Raw genomic sequence first — 20342 nt, 5'->3', positions numbered from 1 at the left:
TCTACTTAGTTCTGACTTTCTGATTTCTTTTTCGGTTCTCTTATGAGCTTCTTTGCGCCATAACTCGATGGCATCTTTCTGCGACTGTCTGGTTTTCTTTTTCCATAATGCCTCCTCTACTCTCATGATGCACTCGGCATCCCATGTACCCGATACGGGCCATCTATACTTTTCTTCTAACTGTTTGGTATACTCTACCCATAAATCTAGATACAATATGGCACCTATGCCATGTTTCTGATACATAAAATGACCTGGACTGTCCCTAGGCGGGACGGGAACTGCTGCTTCCAGCAGACCCTTTCTAGTTTTTAACTGACGTAACTTTGAGAAGAGCGGCATGACTGGACTCTAATCTGGACAAAATACAATACACAATGAAAACACGAAATCACGTCGCACTCATACCACAACATTAAAATACATGAAGAACATTTAAAAATAACAGTTCGAACAGAATACTACCTGAAAATACCGTGAACAGAACACATGAATTTCTCGAGAACAGAACTGACTAGAACAGAAACTAGATGCACTGCTGAAACAGTATGAAACTTACCGGTCTCTTAAAGAGACACGTCAGGACCCGTATCCACCGAAGTGAACACTTCGTTTGTGGGACTGTGTACCACCAACCCACAGACCAGAGTCAATGAAATTGACCCTGTCTAGATACCACCCCAGTAACGGTACTCACCGGGCAGCAAGAACGGAAGGCCTCGGACTGGACTGGACTGCTACGACGATGACGACGAACTTCGGACTTCGGACTTCAGTTACGGGTGGACCTCCGGATACCTCGGACCTTGGACTCTTGGCTTGGGCTCTGGTCGGGACTCGCCGCGTTCCTCCACCGTCTCGTCTGGATGCTGGACCGCCTCCTCCGTCTTCTCCGTGGGCCTGAGGGATACTTGAGCAGAAATATCTGCCACTGCGCAGAAGAGTTCCGTCACGACTGCAGAGGGTCAGGGGGTCGGCGTGGCTTCACCGACGCGTGGGGAAAGGGCAAGTCCCTATTCGGGCGCCATTATGTGGTATATAAATAAATAATACCGGATCTATTTTTGAATGAATGAATGAATGAATAACAGATAGCTCAATAAATAAGAGTCAAGATTCGAGGTAGTGGGAGTTTTGCAGGTTTAATACAGCATAAGGACAGGAACAGGACAACCTGCATAGGAATAGGATGACAGGCCCCAGCAGCTGCTGGGGCTGGATCTGGGATGAGCGCGCTAACTTTTAATAACAATACATGAGCATATATACATAGTGCAAACACATAGCATTGCATTGCAGAAGGCGTAGCAGTGGGTGGAGCAGAAGGTGTGACGCGTAGCAGTCGCGAAAGATAAGAGTAAAAAGAAGGTGTAACTCAGACATGTGATGCGAACGTAACAGAATATGTCTTGAATGGGGCGGAAACCATGGAGGGGGCTACCTAAGGAGCCGGGACCTCTAACCTGGTGGTGCGCGCAAACTGCTGGGATGACGTGTTACTAGGAGAAGCTGGGGGCTATGAACTCTGTGCTAGGAGCAGAGACTAAAGTCTGGAGGGTCGGAGCGACATGTACCTAAACCCTATCTGGTATCTGATGTTTAGGGAACATGTTGATATAAACTAGAAGTCATGAGGGGAAAAGCTAACGAACTCTAAGACTGAAGCATGCATTTATTCTACATGTAGTGCGTGATGAAGAATATTAAATGACCATTAAATACAGTATTTCTCTTAACATGGAGCCGCATAGGCTAGACAATGACGGAAACTATTGATGCAGTTCAGTAGCTTAGGAATGCAGAGAAGGAGGACTAAACTGATAGCTGGAATCACAACATAGTCTTGGCAGACTCAAAGACTGAGCCAAGCTGCACCGGGCACTGCGAGGCAGGAAGTAAGTGAAAGGTCGAGGATACAGGTGGGGGCTGGATCGCTCCTCAGCGAGGCTCAGGAGACAGGAGCTGAAGCTGAATCTGATGTCCGGGCCCTGTTGAGGCCTGGAAACGGGGACTTTATAATGAAATAACGTGCACACTGAGAAACGTGGCAACATTACTTTACATAGGCCTGATATTCGTAGTATTCACGAGGACTGGAAACTGGCATACTAGAGGAGGACACAACTGTAATTGCGTCATTAATCGGACATGGGGAATAACATATGCATATTGGTCATGCACACATAACATATGATGGATGACACGTAGTGACACAGAACATGGCAAAATTTACTTTTCCACACAACAGCAGTTGTTTATTCATTTACTATACATTAAAATGACAAATACCTGCTGGCCAAGCCATTCTTATAACTTTGCAGGCCTGGAATAGTCTCAAATGTCACACCTGTTGGAGTGTGTTAGTTAGACGTTATGTTGGTACTGTCAATGCAGTTCTGGCAGAAGCAATCGGTGGCACAAGCTGCAGCGGCCCTTATTTTGTCTACAAATCAAGCATGAGGATAACATTGAATCCTTACTGAATATTGGAGATTGATAATGGTGCAAGCATTTCATCTTTACTTGATTCTTCTTTTAAAAAAATCTTAAAGGAAAGTCAAGCCGCTCAGCCCCAGTAATGAAGTGAAAAGTGCTTCTGTAGTTTGCTCCTTCTCTTGCCTGCTGCAACACTACCTGGCTGATCATTTAGAGTGTGGTCTCAAAATTGGTACACAAATTGGGAGTACTGCACTCAAATTATAGTTTTACCTCCTTTGTGCATGCTAGTTCCACATGTTTCTTATTTTGTTCTCATAGTTACCACAACTCAGTGAGAACTGTGAAAGTAAACTATAAGCAAACACCGTTTTCTTTCAGTTTAAATTGGTGCTAGTGCTAAAGAGGGCTCAAATGCCATAAAATGCAGTTTAAGAACTACCTCCAGTGTTAACATGTGCATGTAGGTAATTCATGCCATTTTCCTCATAAGATGTCATGATTTTGTTCTGACATTTATCTTTTCCATATCCTTTCTAATGTTGTTACACATTCCCCTCCAGCATTCCTGTTGCAAGTAAGTCTAATTTGTTTACCTCTTCTTTAGTAGGGAAGAAGTTCCTTGTAAACTTCTAAATCTTCACCTTACAAGTCATAGGCCCCAATTATAGGTGTCTCAGATGGGTGTGAAGTACTTGTAGGGTCTGCTAATATCTCCAATTTTCACTGAAAATGGGGAATTACTCGTGGGACTGGTGTGATTGACTTTACATTCTGTTTGTCCGGGAATTTACTGGGCTTTTTGCCCCAATAAATTTCACGAGGTTCGACCTGCTGAAATGTACCTGGGGAAAATGGGTTGGTGTTGGGGGGGGGGTGATGTTCGCTATCCAATGTATAATTCAGTTTTCTGTGCAAACATGAGTTTGTGTAAGGGGTTTAATCTCATACTCAGAATCAGGGCCTCATTGTATTATCCACTGCTTTAGAGACGCAACTACGGACCTAATGTAGGGGTCAGCAGATGGGGTACTCCATTGCAAACATGATGAAGTGCCAGTGGATATAATGGACCCACAATACAGCGGATGGGATATCCGTCACATTTGTGACAGAGTAATCTGTCTGCTGAACTCTAAATCAGGTTCCTAGTTTGATAACAATTTACAAATGTGTGTTTAAGGCATAGATTCTCATAGACACCATTTCCTTTCTACTTCTCAATGGGTGCTTTGCCTAGCATTTTGTTTTTATTTGCTGCTTCAATGAACCTTTCAATTTTTGTGATTTTTATTAAGACTTTACACATTTTTTTAGTTCTTATGATTTTATCTTTCTCTGTTTTCATTGTCTCTCTCTGTTTCTATACCTATTCCCCTCCCAAAGCCCTTCCCATTACTTTTAAGAAGGAGCTTCATAACAAAGAAGTGGATGACGGTGTGGACGTGGCACTACATTGTGAGCTTTCAAAGCCAGGGGCCCCTGTGGAGTGGCGTAAAGGCTCAGTGGTACTCTTTCCTTCTGCCAAATATGAGATGAAGCAGGAAGGGGCAGTGACAGAGCTGGTGATCCACAATACAGAACCGGATGATGCAGCAGAGTACACCTGCGACACAGGGGACCAGCAGAGCACTGCCAGACTCTCAGTAAATGGTTAGCTTCACACTTATTCTCGCATAGTCACATTAAGGAATTCCAATACTTTTTCATTTATATCATGTATCATTTTTATAAAAAAAAACATAAAGCAGTAATCGCACCCTGAATAATGATTATGAGTGAGTCGGTGTTTTCTGAAAAAAAAACTTGTTTGCTCAAGCATTGGGATTACGAGTTGAGTGTTATTTAAAGCACTGAGTAATCGCTGAATGCATTAGGTATATCATCCTTTATTAAATGTTGGCAGGTCAAAAGTGCCGGAATTCAACAGGGCAATAGTACACAATATTTACTGTACTATGGCGATTGTGGTGCAATAAGCACCAAAATCCACGTTGTGGTCACTCACAATATGATTTAGATGAATTCCGAATAAAAAAGCCTAAGAGTAGCGTTTCTGTACATTTTAAATGGCCCCAACTAACAATGCTTAAAGCCTCCTAGAGTGAACATTTTGGTTTTGTATCTAAAGTTTTTAAATACTTATTCTTCTTAGCGGCATGTGTATGTTTCTATTTTTCCTTAATTATTTTAATTTCCATTGTTTACTTTCTTTACTATGCTCCATTTCATTCTGCAGTTGTGATCACAGTTAGTACATATTACATATCCTGCTCATCTACAAGGCAGTTCTGGGGGAGCTTTTTCAGGAGCCCCACAACAATCAGACGTTACTGGGATCATATTTTCCAAAGTGGAGCTGTGTATTCTCTGGTGTCTTGGGCTTTATCTCACTATTGGATCCAACCCTGGACACCAAGTTCACCTCTTGTTCAGTAGACTATTGGAGTAGCTAGACTGAGTGGTCCATGGCTTACTCAGGGCGGTGGTGTGAGGTAGCACAATCATGCATTTAATGAGTATTTCACTGCCCAGCCAGTAATTTCTCTTACAAAGAAAAATCACTTTAATCATTGCTCACAGCAAAATAATACCAATTGAATGCAGAAAGCTACCTAGCACACACAACTATGACTGGAGGGTTTCTGGGAAAGGAAGTCATCCGGTACCAACCTCAGTCTGCTACCAGACTTTTACTTTTGGTTCAAGATGAGTTTGGAATACAGTAAGTGGCCCTAGGGGTTGGCAGAGTATCCTCACATTTCAATTTAACACGAGAAATGCAAGGCGTTTTTTTTTATTCTGTTCAGATCAGCTCCTGTGCCAGTTGCTGGCACTGTGTCCCTGCAATGTCTTAGTTGTGACCTGTTATTTAAATAGTTGATCACACCATCCCACTTCATTCTGCACATCGGAGATAGGTTTGCATTGCTTCTATTCATGTAAACCCTCGCACAGACCATAGACGGTGGCAGCTATTTTCCTGAAAACCTCAAAACTCAGGATTTTGGCTGATGGTTACAGGAAGTGGACTGCAATCTACTTGCTCATCCTTCCAACATTGTCCTTTTGAATCACATAAAATAAGACTGTGTATGTGGCCTTCAAAATTGCTTGCTGAGAAGATGTTGAGCTCCTGCGATGCAAAATGACTGCAGCCTCCAAAAAGTGAAACACAATAATATATTAAATGGTAGTGTATTAACGCAGTATTAAGAGACTGGTGCCAAATGAACAAAGCCCTTTTACAGTCGCAACCCCGCTGTTCACAAAAACACGGGATTTGGGATGGCAAAAGGGCTTTTTCAATGTGCTAAACCAATTTTGCGAGTCAGAATAGCTTTTCCGGCACGTAAAATGCTTTTGCGATCCAATCCCAATTGCAATTAGGAAGGGGCATGTAAAGGGCCTCCCCTCCTGATTGTGAGTTGCAATGTTATGTATCAACTGCACAATTAATTACAAACCTTTGAACAGATAGCCACACCACAAAGGAGGTGGGAAGTGATTTGTAAAGAGTAGTGGTTCCCTTGGGATTGTGAATTTTGTACACACCCTCTTGGTGAACAAGTTGTAGGCCACTGTCCTTATGTTTGTAGCCAATCACAGGGGGTAGTAAATATCAAGAATTCTAATTAATATTGATTAGGCTGGCCGTTTTTCAACCCCATGTAAATGGACATTTTGCCATGCAGCCTATTTGGACATAAGTGACTAAACTTTGGTGCATAATTTGCAAGCATTTTTTGCAACACCTTTTTGGCGCACCGTTTGCTTGGCTCTTAAGTAGATGTTAAGGGATAGTGCATCAGTTTTGCGTGTGAAATAATGCATCAATTATATGTGCATGGAGGATTTAGTAATGAGTTAAATTATATGTTAGGCCATAATGGGCCAATATATTTTGTGAGAAAACTGTGTAACAATAACTATTTGTGTGATGGACATGTATTAATTATGTGCTAGGAAGTACGGGACTGTTTGGAGTTGGTTTATTGCTCATATATTTAGAGATAATATATGGAAATTTAATGATGGCTTATTACTTATATGTTAGGACATACTGATTCAATTATATGGTAGGAAATTGTGTTGTAATTATGTCAGAATAGTAATAGTGGTTAATGTTATGTTGAAGTTGTGGGAAACAAAGGATGCCTGCACCATGCACAGACGTTATTGACATGAGAAAATGTCATTTTCACTGACTCTATGAGAATGAAGACGTTCTCTTGAAGGTAGTTTTGAAGGAGGAGTGGAATAGTGTTATCTGATTATTTTACACTGGTCCTGAGTCATTGTTTTGACCTGCCACTGAGTGATCTTTTGAAAAGAATTCCTACAGTTGTAAATTATAAACAAGTATATAGTGAAGCATGCATCCTTGCTTATATTTTCCCGACTGAAAACTGAGAATGTAGGATACCTCACCTATCTGTGGTTATGGAACACCCTGAATGTGTTTTCTTGACTCCACAGCTCTCTGGTTTATGAAGGAGCTGCAAAATACAGAAGCAGAAGAGAGGGAAACAGCCAAGTTGCGTTGTGAGCTATCTGCAGTCATTGAATCAGTGGTGTGGACTAAAGACAGTGTGGTCCTTCATCCCAGTGCGAAATATGAAATGAGAAAAGAAGGCTCTGTCCATGAACTGGTCATTCACAGCTTGGAACTTGTTGATACTGGAGAATATGTCTGCACTGCACGCAACCGGATGACCTCTGCAATACTGAATGTGAAAGGTATGTGTGGCTTCATAGAAAGTCTCGAGATATTTAGATAGGTGGGTACTTGACATTTAGCTTTCACTTGTTAGGATAGCTATTTCAGCCCTATCAGTCTCTCAGTGTTCCAAATAGGTCTTCAAATCTCTCAAGTTATCCTCCACCTGTTTTTCCTCATTGAGTACACTCTGTAAGATTCCTCCTTTTCTTCACAATTAGTTTCATCCTCTTGCGGTACAGTCAGCTATTCTTAGCAAACTGGACAATTGTAATTTGTTATTCATGGGGACACTTGATTTATTATGAAGCATCTTTATTGCATACAAGCAGTCGCTGCTAATTTAGCTCTTTCTCTTCCATGCTACTCGTAGGCACCTGTTAAATTTGATCACCTAAATTGGCTTCCATTGTGAAAAAGAGTCATGTTTATATCTCTTTGCAGAAACCGTAAAGTCCTCCATCGTTCTTGTCCTCTTTTCTTACAGCAAAATTGCAACCGTTATTTTCCCTTGCGAACTTTGTGCTTAACAGATGTTAACTTGCTCATTGTCTCCAAGTTTCAAATTGTGCAATTTTGTGTGTGCACTTTTTCATTCTCCAACTTTCCTATTTGTGGAACAGGCATCACTGACACAATCTCACAGTAAATAATATTGTATGACACAAATATTGTGTCAAAAATATTGTTCACTAAAATATCGCCTCACTTTACTTATAATGGTAAGTACAACATTATTGGAAATAAAATATCATTTAACACTAATATTGTTCAAAATCATACAAAAATATCATTTTTTAAATATAGCTATATATATTTCTATTTTAAAGTAGAACATCTTAAATATTTATTATATAACATAAATATAATGTAAATGACATCAATTCAACATACTTAATATTATATAAACATTTAATTACATAAATACACACATATATGTGTTTATATATGTATGTAGTGTAGCACAAATCTTAAAACTTTATATTTTATATATTTTTTAATTTACTACTATGAAATGTCTGTTATATTTATATATTTAATTAAAACTTTAAAAATATTACAGATTCGATAACAAATTATTAAATAAATGACCAAATAAAATAAATATAGAATGTTTAAAAGCAAAAAAACGCAAATATAAAAAAACGTAATGTTGGGAAAGAGAAGAAGAAAACAACAGAGAGGGAAGTAATAGGGGGACAAAAGGAAGATTACAACACATAACAATCTTAAAAATAAAAGAGTATTAAAAAATATCAAATAACAAAATAAACAAATAAAAATATGTTAGAAAAAGTATTGGAGTCTGGGAACATTATATATACTGTTCCGACTCCAGTTTATGCAACAGAAGGGAAAGTTTATAAATTCAGACGGGCTTAAATCTACTCTTTCCACTCCTAACAGCACAACAGTAGGGAAAGTGTTAGACTTCAGAGGGATCATATTAACTATTTCTACTCCAGTCGATGCAACAGTAGGGAAAATGTTGCACTTTAGAGGGGATAGATTTATTTTTCCTACTTCAGTCTGCGCAAGTAGGGAAAGTGTTCGACTTTGGAGAGGTTATATTTAATCTTCTCATTCCATCCTAAGCAACAGTTTTGTAAACATTAAACTTTGGAGTGGTTACATTTGCTGTTTCTACTCCAGTCACTCCAAAGATAGGTAAAGTGTTGGACTTCGAAGAGGTTAAATATACCATTCCTACTCCATGCAGTGCAACAGTAGGGAAATTGGTGGACTTTGGAGGGGTTAAATGTACAATTACTACTCAAAACCGCACTACAATAGGAAAAGTGTTTTACTTCAAAAGTGTTTACCATTTTCTCTCCAAACATCCCAATAATATGGAAAGTGTTGGACTTTGGAGAGTTTAGATTTACTATTCCCACTCCAGTCTGTGCAACAACCGGAAAATGTTGCGCTTTGGAGGGGCTGAATTTACTATTCCCACTACAGTCAAAGCAAAAGTAGGGAAAGTATTTCACTTCAAAGACTTTACATATTTCAAAAGCCCTATTAATTTAGAAAAATATGTAACTGTTAATATAAGCATTACTAATTACCACTAAACATATATTTTTATTAAAAAATAAACAATTAAACAATTTACATAATTTATAATTAAATCATTAATTATTACTAAATAAAATTGTTGTTAATGATTACCTAATTAATTTCGCTACCTATGCGCCTGTAAACCCAGCAGCTCACGCCTAATATAAAACTAAAATAACTAGTAATAGCACAAGTTACATAATTGATAAAAAATTACATAATTATGGATTAATAATTAATAAAGTATTACTTAATAGCTTCCCTCCCTATACCCTACAAACCCAGGAACCTGTAACTAAAATATAACTAAAATATATAAGTATTAGATAATTTACATAATTAATAATCAATTAAATATTGAACAACTAATAATTTATTGTGAATTCATAATTACTTAAATCCGCACCTTATACCCCCTACAAACCTGGCAACCCACACCTAAACTATATCTAAAAAATATAAGTATTACACAATTTACATCATTAATAATCAATGAAATACTTAATTCTAAATGAATTATTAACTGTTAATTATTACTTAATTAACTTTCCACCCTATACCACTACAAACCTAGCAACGCCCACCTAAAATATTACTGAAATAAATCAGTATTACATAACTTGTGTCAATAATATAAATCACATATTTAAATGACAAGTATTAATTAATAATTCAATATTACTTAGCTCCCCACCCTTCCACCTTCAAACCCAACAACCTGTTATAACACTCTAAATCACTATTAACAATTGAATACAAATTTTAAATCACTGAATATTACAAACTATATTTTACAACATGAATAACAATATTACAAACAATAGTAACACATAAACTAATATATGAACTAAAACACATTAAAATAATAGTATTAAAAACTATATTAACAACAATGATATTCTTAAGAATATTACTTACCTAAAAGAAACAATATTCTTGACAATGATATACTTGGATCACTATATTTTTGTTGACGTTGTTTTATTTCTGATATTTCTATTTCCCGATATTACAACTCAATATTTTGTCCAAACATCATAGAACAGCCTACCCCCTTCTCTACGTTCCGTACAAGATTTACTTGATTTCAGGAAAGCTCTGAAAACATGGTTGTGCACCTGTTAGCTTGTGGCATTGCTCTGACTACACCTCTGAATGCATACATATGATATAGAGCACCAAGGTCACAATTGCGCTGTATAGATTACATAATAAAAAAGAAATCTGCGGCCATCTTCGTAATACTCCTGTGCAAAAATGCTCTTATTGCTATTCAATAATTTATATAATACATCTGATTGTGCCTATCTACATTGACTCATTTTCAGTAATTCTCATTTTATAATATCTTAGAGTCCCAACACTGAGAAGGAAGAGTCGATTAAGAAAACCTGTGGTCAAGGGGAGATCATTTAGTAGGCAAGCTGAATGTGTGGTGGGGAAATATGGCCATGTAACAAATATCCAACTGCACATCTTCATGTATTTCTTCAGTGCCAATGAAACTGTTTAACCTTTCTCAGCAATAGGAATTAGAGCACAGTATGTCACAAACCAAAGATTATGCATCCCGTGAGATCTTCTTAATATTTAAGATTATTTTAAACATTGCACTTTTCCTAAACAATAACTATTAAAGCTCTAAAATATTCACAGCATATTATTCTTAATTCTATGTACTTTTTAAGTTACTGAAACAGGTGGTTTGACTTTAAGGTAATGGCTTTCTGAAAACAACCGCTGTGCAGAATATATGTATATTGTGAGGTTTTAGTTTCTTAGCACACTTAGTGCAAGATGAATATATTCGCTCACCATTTGGTTATTGTTTTATTTTTTTGTACTCAAGGAGGAAAATTGAGTGGCCAAACATCTTGAAGACTGGAAAAGTCGAAATAGATAAATATGACGCAACACAGGCAATGTGATAAAAATAAAGATCAATTGATCAAACCATTAAAAGATGCTTTATTCGACAGTACATGTCATAAAAGCATTACAGATAAAAAGTTAAAACAGTATAAATATAAAACTTGGATACGAATTTTTGTGCAAAATAGCAAGGCAATCATCAAAATTCCCAATATAATGCCAATACATTAGTTCATGGTAGAAACGACATAAAAGAACAAAATTCACAGAAGATCTCAATTGGTCACAAAAAAGGCACATAAGAGCGAATTAGAGCCCACTCTTCACATTAGGCCAAGCTCAGATAGATGAATGAGAAGGCGTTCCTATTTCAGTTTTCAAGCGTAATTTGCTGCACACGAATATCCCACATCCACCGTAGGAATTTTGCCATTGGAATAGCGTACCTGAGAGATGGACCTGTACAGAGAATATGGAGAGCTGTACTACATGATCTTGTACCCATATTCCTGCAAATTTGCACCAGCCATGCTTTGCGCGGGCCTGCGTATGCAGGGCAGACAAACAGTAAGTGTGACAGAATTGCTGCCTGGTCTGCACATGTTATGCATCTGTTATTCTTTGTGGTGGACCATTTGGATGTGAAGCACTTTAAAGATAAGGTTCCGTTTCTAAATTGGAAATACAGTTTCCGGTCCAAGGGCTTTGTAATAGCATCCCAATAAAGCTCAAGATTTGGGTGAGATATAATCTGTAGGTAAAGCCTTGTGAGTGAAATGGAATCGTGGCACCTACACGCTTCATGTGCTATCGTCTCCCACTATATGTCCTTGAGCATTTCTTTTTTTCTGGAACAAAGAGTTAGTGAGACTATCCCAAAGATTTGAAAGGCCCATTCCACAGAAGAGGCCCCTCAGATTTCTCAGCCGGCTGATTTTTTGGAATTGGTCTGTATCAATAATGTCCCTTGAGCCCTCAGCATATGCTGTCAGTTCCGGCGTACACCATAGCCTGTGCCAGTATAGAATAGGTCTTAACCTGGCGAGGTCCGCCATAGCATTCCTACATAGATCGCTCCTTAGGGGAACAATGGTTGTACTTTGTGGTAGACTAGTTATCACTCAAACAAATGTATTCTCAGCAACAGTTAGCTTCAGTAGAATTTCTAGGCCTCATAGCTCAGCACCATAAAGGGCCAAGCTCACCACTTTGATGTTATAAATTTGAATTACTGGGCTGAGTGGTTTAGTTAGGGAAGTCCTAAATTCCTTTCTTAGAATGCTCGCTAACGTTTTGTGTTTTAATGCCATGGCATCAATGTGCAGCTTCCTTCTCATATCCTTCTGCAGTTTGATGCCCAAGTAGACAAATGCATCAACCAGTTCGAGGGGAAGCCCATCCATAGTTATTCTGCCGGTAAATATCGATGTTGATTAAAAGCCATGAACTTGGTCTTGTCAGCATTAATTTGTAGGCCTTGAAGATGACAACATTCGGGGGCGTGGCCTGGAGCCGAAGATGGTGGACGCGTAGTTCCAGAGCTCCGTCCACAGCCCAAAAATACTAGCAATATATCCTGCAGCCCCATGCGGCAGCCCATCTGATTTCTGCTCCGGAAGCCCCCGGGGGGGTGCTGAAAGCAGCGGTGAGGTGTTATTCCACTCGGCCAGCAGCGCGAGAACGCTGCGTCACCGGCCCTTGCAGCGGCCTTCGGGACGAGGCGAAGCCCCGGGCTCAATTGGGTGGCCTGCCCGACTCGCACTGCACCATCAGCGCGGTCCAAACGGGGCCCCTGATCAGAAGTGACTGTGGACTCCAGCGGAGGCTCCGGAGCACGCACGGACACCCTCACATGTCCGTGGCCCTGCTGCCTGCCTTCCAACACTGCGCACCTTCCGGCTTCCCTGCTGTGAGACCTGCGGGACGCGCGGGAACCTCACCGGATTGGTTTGCCGGCTCGCCCTTCGTCCTTGCGGCGTCTGCCCTCGGCAACTCTGGTTGGGCCTGCAGGTGCAGTGCTACCGCTCCCTGGGCCATCGGACCGGAGTGCCCGACCCTGACTGGACCTTTCTGAGTGCACCGGGGCTGTGGTGTATTGACTGCCTCCGGCGCCATTTTGCCAGCACAGCCGGGCAGTACCCTCGGCGCCCTGAAGGTGAGACGGGGCCTTGAACCGGGGTGTTGCTCCCCTCGGACCGGACATTTTACAGGGTGGGACACACCACTGAGAGCCGGAGGACCCGCACCGGCCCGTTGCGTGGAAGTGCGACGTGAGCAATACCGCCTGGCCATATACTCCCAGCATAGCTGCCCATCACGCTCCTGTTCAGGATTCCGAGTCGTGCCTAACAACACCTAGGGCCACACGGTCCCTATTCTTCTACTCCCTGGAAGCAGGGGAGACGACTGTCTGCTGCCCCCAGTAGACTTACAGGCTCCCCAACTACAGTGCAGCGCGCATAGACCATATATACGCTCTGCCCTCTTTGACCACTACATCCTGTATCCCCGGTGGCCGTGGACTGCGTATTGGTTGGTCTCCGGAGCAGGCAACGGCGTCCGGAGGTACCCACTGCTGCGTCACCCTGCACACGAGATCCATGGGCAAGCCCAGGGGCAGGACCCATGGCCAGGGAGCCGCGATGGACGTGCAATCCACGGGCTCTGAAGACCCACTGGCCTCCTCCAATGTGGACATCATCCCACCGACCAGAAGGGGCTCCCAGGATGCAAAATTGGACCTCATCCTAAACGAGATACGCGCGACGCGCGAAGCCTTGGAATCACGTATAGATACTATGGCGACGGGACTATCATTATTAAGGGCTGATCACAACAAACTGGCAGAACGGGTAGCGGAACAAAAGATCACACTGAATGACCTTGTACCGCAACAGACGGAACACTCCACTAAGTTGGAAGGTGTGGAGAAACAACTTAAACAACTGTGGGATAGGGTGGACGATGCCGAAGGGCGGGCCCGTCGCAACAACGTCCGCATCCTAGGTATTCCGGAAAGAAGCGAGGGGAGGAACCCTACCCAATTTGTGGAAGACTGGCTGCGGCAGTTAGTGGGCCAAGAAGATCTCACTGCCCTCTATAGTGTGGAACGGGCACACAGGATGCCGCCGCGACCCCCCAAACCTGGAGCACCCCCTCGTCCTCTGATCGCACGCCTCCTTCACTACAAGGATCGTGACGCTGTCCTGCGGGCAGCCAGGGAGAAGGCGCCGATACGTTTTGAGGACAAGAACATCTCGGTCTACCCTGATTTCACTCCTACTGTACAGCGTGCCAGGTCCACCTTCATGAACGTAAAACGCAAACTAAGAGACAGAAACATGAAATATGCGCTCCTGTTCCCTGCACGGCTCAAAATTCTGCACGCAAACAGATCCCACTTCTTTGATTCGCCAGAAGAGGCAGAAGAATGGATGGAAGTCACCCTATCACCGCCGGCCTCACAGGACCCGTTTGAAGATCGCCAGGGCGAAAACCGTGGGAACCCTCCGACTCGACAGGACAAAGGCCCCAGCCCGGGACAACACTCTTCCCAGGGTGTACCAGCGCAGCCGCACCATTCTGGTGCCCTCACAGGCAGACACCCATCTTCATTACAGCGACAACGGCTAACGGAGGAGGCCTTGGCAGCGCACGACGCGGTAGCAGCTGCAGACAGGCACACCATCTCCACTGACACCCGTACTGAGGTGTCTGGTTCGGTCGACAGCTTGCCGCTCTTCCCGAAGGTCACAGCCCAGATGGCGGAGGAGTTCTGAACTGCTGCAAGTATGCTCCCCTCCGGGTGGTAACGTATGACTGTCCCCCCCCCACTTGTATGGTAGGCGGTGGGTTGCATGAGGGGCCTATTTCTGGGTGGGCTGTTGAACTAATACAGGCCGTAGAGAGAGAGACTACTGACAGAGGCCTGTCACCCCCGAGATGCATACAAACTTAACTGACTTGTGCCCACGTTGGGCACCATGGTTTGGATCTCGGGCACGTTTGCCTGGGAACCCTTTTGTTCAGGGAATCCAGGGTTGTAAGACACTCTCATCCTTTCACGGAACCGGACTACCATGGGTACCCGGGTTTCTCATCCGACTGAGTCTCATAGATGGAAATGGGGCCGCTTAATAAATACCAAATGTGCACTTGGAACGTGCGTGGCATGGGGGCGGTTCATAAACGCCATAGGATATTAGCCCAACTTAACCGCAGGGGGACACAGATTGCTTGCCTCCAAGAGACGCATTTGAATGCTGCTGAGAACATGAAACTCCGAAAGAAATGGAGGGGACAGCTCTTTGCTACCTCCTATTCTGCGTTCTCCAGGGGGGCGGCGATCTGGTTCCGCGGCTCTGTCCCTTTCCAGTTGCTGGAACACAGAATCGATACTGAGGGGCGCTATGTATTTGTGCGGGGGCTGCTGGACGGGGAGGCTATTGTGTTTGGGTGTGTGTACTCGCCGAACTCGAATCAGGCGGAGTTCTTGTTGACAGTGAACGGGGTACTTGCAGACTGGGCGGATCATCAATTGTTGATTGGAGGGGACTTTAATGCTGTGCTTGATGTTGCTTTGGATAGGTCACATCCCCCTTTGCAGGCGGCTGAGAGTAAAAAACAGGCAGAGGTTTTAGCGAGATGGTCCGAGGGATGGGATCTGACAGACGTGTGGCGTAGTGCACATCCACGAGACAGGGAATATACCTTTTTTTCACCACCCCACCAGCTCCATACCAGAATCGACCACATTTTCTGTTCCCGTTCCCTAGCGGCTTCCATAGTCCGAACCCAACACATGGGGAAAACTCTGTCTGACCACAGTCCGGTAGAACTCACCTGGCAGTGGGGTAGGCGTCTGACCCCCATCCCAACTTGGAGACTATCTCCAGATCTACTTGAGGACTCTGTGTTTCGGGCCTCCCTGTCTGACACTATAGTTTCATACTTTTCCACAAATACTAACACGGCCAGCTCCCGGCTAGTGGAGTGGGACGCCTTTAAAGTTTGCCTGAGGGGGGAGGCAATGGCTGCTGGGACGGGTAGGACATTTAAGACCCTGGACACTCTCCTTACTGAGCTCATATGGGGGCACGGCCGCAGACGTATAAGCTTGTCTAAGTTGCAACTCCCCTCTGGCGCGGGAGGTATGGGCCTGCCGGACTTTAGAGCTTACAACTACGCGTGTCAGCTTCAATGGCTGGCTTACTGGGTGGCTGGCCGTAATCTCCAAGAGATCGACATGTCGGTGGAGGGCTACGGTGGAGGGAAATTGCACACACTACTCCTACCTAATTCGAACATACCGAGGGATGCCCCACCACTACTTAGACTAGCGATCCTTTACTGGAGGAAGGCTCTGAAATACACTTCGCCTAAGTCTTCCTATGCCCCCACTATCCCACTTCTGGGCATCCCATTGGGCACAGGAGCTCTCACGATGACCGCACTAACCACATGGCATGACGTGGGAGTATCGCATGTAGGTGACCTGTTTACAGACGGCCACTTGTTGTCCTTTGAAGACTTCAGAACCACACAAGGCATACCCGGGGGATCATTCCTTCTGTACGCCGGTCTTCGCAATTATATCACACATACATGGGCACCTGAGGGACAGGAACCTGACACAAACCCCCTCACTAAGATGCACTATCTAATGGGACCGGGTGCACATCTGACGAGATGGCTTGCTGCGGGCATCAGAGAAGGGAGGACATTCCCTCTCTCGTTTCTCAAGGAGACATGGGAGGAGGATATTGGTAGACCCCTGAGAGACAAGGAATGGGACCGAATACTGCAGTTTCCCAGGAAAGTAGCCAGGAACCCCAAGTTCAAATTCATACAATTAATGCTGTTACATAGGGCCTACCTGACCCCGCACCGCTTACATACGATGTTTCCCGATGCTAAAAGCAATTGCCCCCGCTGCGACACTGAAGATGCATCACTGATACACATGATGTGGCAATGCCCCAAGTTAGGATACTACTGGACCACGGTCCATGCATCGCTTGAGAGCGCAGGAGCCCTGTCCCGATCTCCTACATTAGAAGGCACGTTATTGGGGCTGAGACCCTCCCAGCGCAGCAGGACAGTGGCGTCACGCTTTGCAGATCTGGCCTTATTATTGGCGAAGCGAGCTATCACAATGAGATGGAAGTCATCTAACCCACCCAACCCTGAATTATGGAAGGCAGAGGTAGTGCGCTGGAGCAGGGCGGAGGGAGAAGCGCTGCAACGCGAAGAATACAGAGGGTTGCGGAAAAGGCCGATCTCACTGGACTGGTTTGCCATGTTGGGGGAGTTTGAAACGGGGGATGATGGGGAGGAAGGGGATAACAGTGACACACCGAATATGGAATAAAATGTCCGAAGCCGGAATTTCATCTCACACACTGTCACCGGCTGTGTTGCAAGGTTATGGGTTGAGGACCGTCCAATCACTGGCTTGCTGCCTCGCACCGACTAAGTGTACTGAAAAAGAGACTACATGTTGTACTAATAAGGGTGACCCAGATGAATGTTCGTTCTATTCACTTCATTTGATAGCTGCAAAGAGAGTGTCGGGTGGGTTGTTCGAGGGTGGTGGGAGGGTTTCTAAAGATGGGGGTTTGTTTAACTGCGACAGTTCTGATCGCCATAAAATGTAAAATGTGAAATCGAAATGACAAAGCTACAGATTTGTTTTAAGCGGATATCTCCATGGTTTATTTTGATATGCTGAAATTGAAATGTGTGTAACTGCTTCACATACTTTGCTAATAAACAGATTTTCAAAAAAAAAAGAAGATGACAACATTCTTCATATCTTCGCAGTGGCTGTTGTAAGCCACTTGGAGTTTTAGAGATGTATCATCTGTGAACATAAAAAATCTGGATCTTTCTGCCAGCTAAAACAGGAGTGCCAATGTGGGTGGTGGCCAGAAAATGTACCCCTCCATCGAAGAAGAGGGAAAATAGTGTAGGAGCTAACCCACATCCCTGACGGATGCCCTTGCGTACTGGGAAGGGATCTGTCTTGTCTCCCTGCACCCCTCATCGGATCTGTGCAAAGTTACCTTTGTGGAGGTGGACCGAAGTCCAGTGGCATCCCCATTGCTTTCAGTACCTCCCATAGTTTTGAAAAAATATATATATATTTTTCAAAAAACTTTATTGAGGAGCAAAAAGTCATACACATTACACTGTGCCATCCAACAACTCGGAATAATACAGTAGAGCTCAGGTCAAGCAGTTTGACATCCAGGCAACAACGCCCCATATCAATCACTAAAGCATGTCGAGGCTTAAGTCGCAGCATCATTACATGAAAGACCCACACCACCAGAGGTACAAAATCACAAGTGACAGTCGCAAAGGAGAGGGCAGCGGGCAAGGGAGGCCACAGGGGAGAGGGGAGACAGTCACAGGCCAAAACCAGCAGCTACCGTGGGCGCGAAGCCGGCGGGGATCGCGGAAGAGGCAGCGCCGCTGGAAGGGGCACGGGAATAAAGATAGGTGATCAGGGGGCCCCAAATATTGACTGGTCAGGACTTGGCAGGCAGTAAGTCCCAGAACTCTGACAACAGAGTCTGACATCGGGAAGCATCCTCCAACCAACTTTCAACCCTCGGAGCGGCCCTGCGGCCCCAACACATTGCCACCCTACGCCTGGCCAGGACCAGCAACATTGCAATCAGACGTCGAGGACACCCGGGCAGAATTTTACGAAGCCAAGCAGGCACAGAGGGGTGTCCGGGTTCACCGTAGCATGAGTTGTACCTCCCATAGTTTAAGCTGTGGGACCAGGTCAAAGTCTGATTTCAAATCAACAAAGGCAGCATACATGCTGCCCTTGCCGAGTGCTACTGTTCTCCAGTATAATGTAACAAAGCAAAAGACCTGGTTGAATGTGCCTATGTGTGCCCGAAAGCCTACCTGAAGGTGGCTAATGATGGAATTTTGGTCCATCTATACATGAATCTTGGCCAGGACAAGCCGAGCCACCACCTTTTGTATGGAATCCATGTGGCTTATTGGTCTGTAGTTGCCAGGCATCGATTTATCTCCTTTTTTTGTATATTGGATTATCTCTTCCCCCGCCAGGTATCCGGGATGGGAGTGCCATGGGTAATAGCATTGGCTAATAGAAGTATATATTGGGTCCATTTAGGCCGGTCCTGCAAGAACATATCAGCAAGAACACAGTCTAGCCCTGGTGCTGGACCTCCTGTAAGTGAATTAAGTTCAGCACTAACATCTGCCTCATCAAATACCTTATCATTAGGGTAGAAGTGTATCAATAGAGATCCACAATCCTCTACTTCATCACTAGCATATTGAGCAGAAAAATGCCACACCCACTCATCCGGATGAACATAATTTTCCGAGGGTGGTGCCACTCCTCCACTCCCACATTTTAACAAGTACCAAAACCGTTGTGAGTTTTTGGTACCACAAGCACGTTTTAATTCCAACCACCTATCCTCAACCCAGGCTTTTTGGGCAGAAAGGGTGCCCTTCTTATATGTGGTCCTAGCAGATCGCACTCTAGACACATCACCTGACTTCATAGCCTCGCTAAGGGCCCCACGGGCGTGTCTACAGTCAGTATTGTAGCAGTGGTGCTTTGCTCTGATTTCTCTTGTACTGGCGTTGCTTGGTCTTTGGAAGTACGATCTAATCTTTAAAAATAATGTATTGTGCAATTGTATAAAATCATTTGACGGCTGATTTTTAAGAAGGGATGTCTCCATCGCTTTTACTGTATTTTCCATCTCATTAGTTATGGAGGATAACATTTCTGGGCGATCTAAAATCATGGGCCATTTAGCTCGCCGCATGTTATTTCATAGCTGGAGGTTGCAAGTAGTATATGCAGGATAGTATTGTAATAATGCGTAACGATATGTTTATACCTGGCATTTGGATGGACCTAGGGATTTATGATCCTGGCGCCTGATCTAAAATACTCCTAGGAATACTAGGAAAGCTGGTTGACGTTGGGGGTATACCATCGGGGCGGGGAGTAGTAAACTCACTTGTGTGTGCTGTTTTAATGGCCTGTGAACTAATAGCAGGGGGTAAAGGACAACTTCGATCAATCTCTCTAAGTGGGGACCCAGGAGATTGGGGATCACTGGGATGTTTAGGAGTTAAGCCGTTTCCTCGGAGGTCCGTGATGGAGCAACAGGTTCCCTGCAGGTCTTGACTGCCAGTACAGGTCAACACCTCTGCCGAATTTCTCCCTGGGGCATTTTCGGCAAAA

At 43.7% G+C, this 20342-nt stretch overlaps 1 protein-coding gene across 1 annotated transcript in view; it reads left to right on the top strand.

Annotated features, from left to right (window-relative positions):
- Positions 1-20342, top strand: part of OBSCN (obscurin, cytoskeletal calmodulin and titin-interacting RhoGEF) — a 2124484-nt gene that overhangs the window by 668244 nt on the left and 1435898 nt on the right. Inside the window, exons 59-60 of the mRNA XM_078665296.1 lie at positions 3823-4089; positions 6916-7176. Of these exons, the coding sequence (XP_078521422.1) occupies positions 3823-4089; positions 6916-7176 (528 nt within the window). The remainder of the gene's footprint in view (positions 1-3822; positions 4090-6915; positions 7177-20342) is intronic.

Source organism: Lissotriton helveticus, chromosome 10 (assembly GCF_964261635.1).
Source record: "Lissotriton helveticus chromosome 10, aLisHel1.1, whole genome shotgun sequence".
In the NCBI taxonomy this organism is placed as follows: Eukaryota; Metazoa; Chordata; class Amphibia; order Caudata; family Salamandridae; genus Lissotriton; species Lissotriton helveticus.
Note: the sequence above shows the minus strand (reverse complement) of the source record. Positions and strands in the feature narration are given on the sequence as shown.